Consider the following 6,613-nt stretch of genomic DNA (forward strand, 5'->3'; position numbering starts at 1 on the left):
TAGTCCCGGTTCGAAAACCGGGACAAAAGGCCCTTACAAACCGGGGTAAAAGCCCCTTTTCCTACTAGTGACTCCTGCACAATGCACAAACAAAGCCAACAACTCCTCGCCTCCAACCCCAAGATCGACGATGAAGAAAGAGAAGCCCCGGCAGACCAATCCACCCAAAAACATCGATGGATCTGGCGCAGCTCACGCCCCCAGAGCCGAAGAAGTAGCCGGAGGAAAGTTTATTCATCCCCATCGAACCAGCAGCTGTACCGGGAAGAGAAGCCTCACCAGACACCCAGATGGAACAGGGGACAAAAACTACTTCGCCGCAGCCGCCACGCCCAAAGGACGAACCGCCAGACGAGAAAACCATAACTACAACACCTACCTACGGATGAACACAAGTCCAGTCGGTAGATCGGGCCGTACCCCACTTCGCTCCGGCACCGGCGAGGACACCGAAGGAGGTAGGAGGCGCCGATCCGCCGGCAGAACACGGCTCCGCAATGGTTTCACTCAGAAAATTGCCCTAAATTTGACACGGACATCACGCGCTCGGTCTTCTTTCTTCACAAAAGAAATAGATTTTTTTGAATTTATTTAGTACTCCCTCTGTAAAAGAATATAAGAGCATTTAGATCACTAAAGTAGTGATATAAACGCTCTTATATTTCTTTATGGAGGGAGTACATTATAATAATTTTTTTCTTCTTTACTCCTGGGCTCATCTGAGCCTGGGAGCCAAAACACCCCTCTCGATCTCCAGGGCCCTTATTTCTTCCGACCACGCAACGGTGATTAGAGATATTCAGGAAAACCAAGGCGGGAGACATACAGGAATTATTTCTTCAGAGGATTTGTGCTAGTTCACTAGAATTTTTGCACTGTAATTCTATGTTTGAGAGAAGGACTCAAAACCGGCGCATAGTCTAGCTAAATTTTCTTCATTTTAGGCATACGAAGGCATGTGTGGTTCCTCCGACCGCATGATATTGTAATGATTCCATCGGACTTATTACATGAGTAAAGAGTCGTTATACCCCTCAAAAAATAAAACCACAGGACTACAGTTGTTCACTGAATAAAAAAATTATCTTTCAAAACAAAAGAGTATGCATGGAGGTTCATATATACTGACATACATTTTCAAACAATGCCAATCTTGAAAAAATGTACGTCTTGAGTTCTACAATATCTAGGCTTCGACGCTCATGAGTTCTGCAATGTGTGTCTTGAAAACAAGAGATGTGACACTACTTGTCATCACTTTCTTAACATGAAAGGATGTGAACGACATTCCAACAACAACTAATGAGAAATTAACTTTATATACCAGTGTAAAGTCATGCCATTACATGCACCAGACACTTTCAAATGGATAATAGTAAGAAAAAATCCTAGATCCGGGAAGCGTCTTGAACTGCAATGACTCGAGATGGATCGTGATGATGCCGATTATTGTCCACATGAACACCGTATTGTTGTCCTCGGCAAATCCCATCACCCTAGTAGTATTTTTTCTTTGGTTCTTTCGATCCAGGGGAATTTTCAGTAGTTTGTCCAGTTCAATGATTTTTTCCATCACCCATGAAGCAACACCATCATATTCTGTCTTCCTCTTCCATAATTGGACGTTGAAGTCTGATAGAGAGAGAAAACCCAACCCACCATCTTCTGCTCGTATAATCGAGAATCGGTCATTGCTCCCAATGTGACACCCAGCACCCACATGCACCGGCACACCTATCACGACAAGGTTGTGCCTCTCCAAATCAAACTCGAGAATTCCAACCGAGCCCGCTCCAAGCAGCCAGTGTAGGGAATTCCTAACCAGCACAGCGGGTTCAAGGGATAGTCCGATAAAAGACGGAAAAGGGTCTGTATAATACTTCAGTGGCAACGATGTCGAAAAAAGGTTACTCCATACGTCGGTCTCCGACGAGTAAACACTAGCAACCGGTAGTTGATTGTCGCCGTTGCCTACCAAGACCACCTGGAAGTGGTCAGCATCTCCAGCAGACCGAAACACCGCTCCATTGAAGCGTTTCCCTGTGTCGAACCCCGGGGGAATCCCAGGGTTGTGCTGCTCACCAGTGATAGGGTCCCACACCAGAACATGGCGCTTTAGCGGTTCAAGGTGCTTGACATGGACTAGTACGAGGCCATCGCGACATCCGAAGGTGGACAAGTCCGGTCCTTCTTCACGCTGACACTGCCAGGACAATCGCCCGGGTGGAATACGATCAGGGCCCTCCAGAGCAGGTACGAAGGAGAGGTATGGAGGATTTCGGTCGTAGAAACCAATTATGGGAAGGTTGCCGCGGTGGTAGCGCCGGAAGCGGCGGGAGAAGCCTGGCTCGGAGATGAGAAGGTGCCAGCGCCTGCAAACGGCGGAGGCACGAGGGAGAGACGACGGCTGCGGGGGCAGACGAAGGAGGATCTCCAAGAGAAGGTCATCATCTTCAAGGGGCCCCACCACCGGCGAGCGGGGATGCCGGGGGATGCTACTACTCGTCTCACCCTCCTCACGCCTCATGCCGGATGCCGTGGAGTCTCGGCGAAGCAACAGCAGCAGAAGCCCAAAGTGAACGGCAAAGCAGTAGGGCACCTTCAACTTGTAATACCTTTTCTTTTGACGTGAACAACTTGTAATATTAGCTGCCGGATGAACTGCTGAGCGGAATATCTGAATCCTTAGTTGACGCTACAGCCTACAGCTCATTATATATGCGTAGGACACGACCAACTTCTTTGCAAGTAACGTGATTGTACTGAAGTCGGATTCTATCCCATACGAACCGATCCGAACACGGTTCAAACTGACACTTCTAGGAAGGAAGCAATCCGAACACGTATACAACCTGAACTCTGATTCTAACCTAGGATCGGGCCGAGTCCCAAACAACTCGTATTATCAAACATTTGGAAAGATGATTTATATATTATCCAGATAAATTTAGCACGTCAAAATGGAAAAGGAATAAACTTGTAATTTTCCTGCCACAAATGGACTTGCCACATGCAGGAATTGTCCTACAAGTGATAAAATGAACAATAAATCATAAATTCCAAGCCATGTCCTTGCTACGCATTTTAGATTATTAGCAATATTAGGAGAGATCACTGCATTGTATGAAAGATATTTATCTAGCTTTAAACTCTTGAAATAGGCTTTCGCCCCGCTTTATAAATAAAACAACCAACAAGTTCATACAACGAGTAGCAAAACACCGAAAGAGGGGCCTCAGCACAAGCAAGCCCAAATAAGTCCACTTTAGCTAGTATGTAAGTCGAGTGAATTTTAAATTTGGGTAAGTCGATTTTCTTACCATTGATTTTTTTGTCAAGATTCGTTTTTTTTTTTGTAGTTTCATGGCTTCTTAGCCTAATGTTTTACTTGCCGCCTAACTGGGATAAGTCGATTTTTCATTAGGTTGCATTTTTTACTTGCCCCTGTTTGGGGTAAGTCAATTTTTTTATTGGGATTGATGGTTGTTGGATATTGCCTATTTTTTTGTTTGTATGTGTTTTTGTTTTTTTCTTTATTTTTATTTTTAGTCAGATTTTCTTTTACTACTAGGGTTTTTGGCCAGATTGTATTACTGCAAATGTATACACGCAGGTACTATACACTCACACTACACTTTTGTGTGCTTACTCTTTGCATATTAAAAAAAATACAATTTTTGTGCAAAGTTGTGGGCAATTTTTAATACAATTTATGTGTAAAGTTGTGTGCAATTTTTTTTACTTTTCTTTCCTCTTAAAGGTTAATACCAATGTCACTAATCCATTTCTTTTAAAAAAATATTAATTTTATTTTCTTTTTCTCTTTTAAGGATAATATCATTGCCACTAATTGAAATTTATTTTTGTGAAATTCCACTATATATGTTTATTCTTGCATATTATCTGTGTATATTACGTGAGAATTTTGTCATTACTTGTTTTATAAGTTTTTTCTTATTTGTTTTTCTTCCTAAAGATTAATACCACTGTCAGTAATTCATTCTTCTCTAGAAAACTTGATTGTCTTGATTGTTTGTTTTAGTTTTTATTTTATTTTCTTTATTTTAAGGGTAATACCAAATGCACTAATTCATTCCTTCTTATGAAACTTCTTGTTGCAAAAATTATATTATATATACTTGTTCTTGCATATGACAAAAAACCGCAATTTCTACATAAACTGTGTGCAATTTTTTTACCAATGCCACCAATCATTTTTCCTTGCAAAATTTTAAAATTTTGTTATAGTTATTTTTTTTTCATTTCTGGACTTTTTAAAGGGTAATACCAATGCCACTAATTCATCCTTCCCTTAGAAACAATTCATTATTTTGATTTAGTTTTAGTTTTCATTCCATTTTCTTTCTTCTTTAAGGGTAGTGCTAATGCCGAAACGACGGATGCCCAGGTCCCATGGCGAAGCGCCTTCGAGGGGAGTGCGGATTTCATCGGACCCTCACTCGGTGCCGGAGCTTGACGGCGATGTTGGATGCCAATGCGGGAGGTGGGCGGCATGACGAGATATGCTAGGGAGTTGAGTGAACGCCAAGGGTTATGGCACTCACGCGCTCAATGGTCATTCTCCAAGCAACGAGAGAATCAGAAGGGATCTCTGCAATCCACCGCACGGTGTCCAGGGGCGAAGCATCGACAACATCTGCCATGAAGCCAAGCGGCGATGGGATGGGGGCAAATTCCGGGGTTGGCGACATCAGACGGCGCTGGTCACGCCGTGACAGCACCTCCTGCCACCCCCTTGAAGGAAATATGCCCTAGAGGCAATAATAAAGTTGTTATTTATATTTCCTTATATCATGATAAATGTTTATTATTCATGCTAGAATTGTATTAACCCGAAACTTGATACATGTGTGAATACATAGACAAAACAAAGTGTCCCTAGTATGCCTCTACCTGACCATAGACATGTGTTGTCATTTGATGAACGGGATCACATCATTAGGAGAATGATGTGATGGACAAGACCCATCCGTTAGCTTAGCACTATGATCGTTTAGTTTATTGCTATTGCTTTCTTCATGACTTATACATGTTCCTATGACTATGAGATTATGCAACTCCCGAATACCGGAGGAACACTTAGTGTGCTATCAAACATCACAACGTACCAGGGTGATTATAAAGATGCTCTACAAGTGTCTCCGATGGTGTTTGTTGAGTTGGCATAGATCGAGATTAGGATTTGTCACTCCGTGTATCGGAGAGGTATCTCTGGGCCCTCTCGGTAATGCTCATCACTATAAGCCTTGCAACCAATGTGACTAATGAGTTAGTTGCAGGATGATGCATTACGAAACGAGTAAAGAGACTTGTCGGTAACGAGATTGAACTAGGTATGGTGATACCAACGATCGAATCTCGGGCAAGTAACATACCGATGACAAAGGGAACAACGTGTGTTGTTATGCGGTTTGACCAATAAAGATCTTCGTAGAATATGTAGGAGCCAATATGAGCATCCAGGTTCCGCTATTGGTTATTGACCGGAGATGTGTCTCGGTCATGTATACATAGTTCTCGAACCCGTAGGGTCCGCACGCTTAACGTTCGATGATGAATTGTATTATGAGTTTATGTGATTTGATGACCAAAGGTTGTTCGGAGTCCCGGATGAGATCACAAACATGACAAGGAGTCTCGAAATGGTCGATAGGTAAAGATCAATATATTGGAAGGCTATATTCGGAGATCGGAAAGGTTCCGAGTGATTCGGGTATTTTTCGGAGTACCGGAGAGTTACGGGAATTCACCGGGGGAAGTAGTGGGCCTTAATGGGCCATACGGGAAAGGAGAGAAGGGCCTCAAGGGGTGGCCGCGGGCCCTCCCATGACAAGTCCGAATTGGACTAGGGAGGGGCGGCGCCCCCCTCTCTTTCCTTCTCCCTCTCCTACTCCTTCCCTCTCTCCCCTCTTGGAAAAGGAAGGGGACTCCAACTAGGATTGGGAATCCTAGTTGGACTCCCCCTATAGGCGCGCCCCTCCTAGGCCGGCCTCCTCCTCCTACCTCCTATATATATGTGGGCAGGGGGCACCCCAAAGGCACTCCAAGATTGGTCTTAGCCGTGTGCGGTGCCCCCCTCCACAGTTACACACCACGGTCATATCATCGACGAAGCCCTGCGCCGGTAACTTCATCATCATCGTCGCCACACCGTCGTGCTGATGGAACTCTTCTTCGGCCTCAACTAGATCAAGAGCATGAGGGACGTCATCGATATGAACATGTGCTGAACGCGGAGGTGCCGTACATTCGGTACTTGGATCGGTTGGATCGCGAAGACGTTCGACTACATCAACCGCGTTACTAAACTCTTCCGCTTTCGGTCAACGAGGGTACGTAGACACACTCTCCCCGCTCGTTGCTATGCATCTTCTAGATAGATCTTGCGTGATCGTAGGTAAATTTTTTGAAATACTACGTTCCCCAACAGTGGCATCCGTGCCAGGTCTATGCGTAGATGTTATATCCACGAGTAGGACACAAGAGTTGTGGGCGATAATAGTCATACTACTTACCAGCATGTCATACTTTGATTCGGCGGTATTGTTGGATGAAGCGGCCCAGACCGACATTACATGACCGCGTTCATGAG

At 44.2% G+C, this 6,613-nt stretch overlaps 1 protein-coding gene across 1 annotated transcript; it reads right to left on the bottom strand.

Moving 5' to 3' along the window:
• Positions 1 to 1,763: 1,763 nt before the first annotated feature.
• LOC109774848 (uncharacterized) lies at positions 1,764 to 2,527 on the bottom strand. The gene is made up of 2 exons (XM_020333615.1): positions 1,919 to 2,527; positions 1,764 to 1,817 (listed from the first exon to the last, which is right to left on the bottom strand). Exons 1-2 carry the CDS (start codon positions 2,525 to 2,527, stop codon positions 1,764 to 1,766), a joined length of 663 nt encoding a protein of 220 aa, XP_020189204.1.
• Positions 2,528 to 6,613: the final 4,086 nt, after the last annotated feature.

The sequence above is a fragment of the Aegilops tauschii genome, chromosome 6 (assembly GCF_002575655.3).
Source record: "Aegilops tauschii subsp. strangulata cultivar AL8/78 chromosome 6, Aet v6.0, whole genome shotgun sequence".
NCBI classification, from domain to species: Eukaryota; Viridiplantae; Streptophyta; class Magnoliopsida; order Poales; family Poaceae; genus Aegilops; species Aegilops tauschii.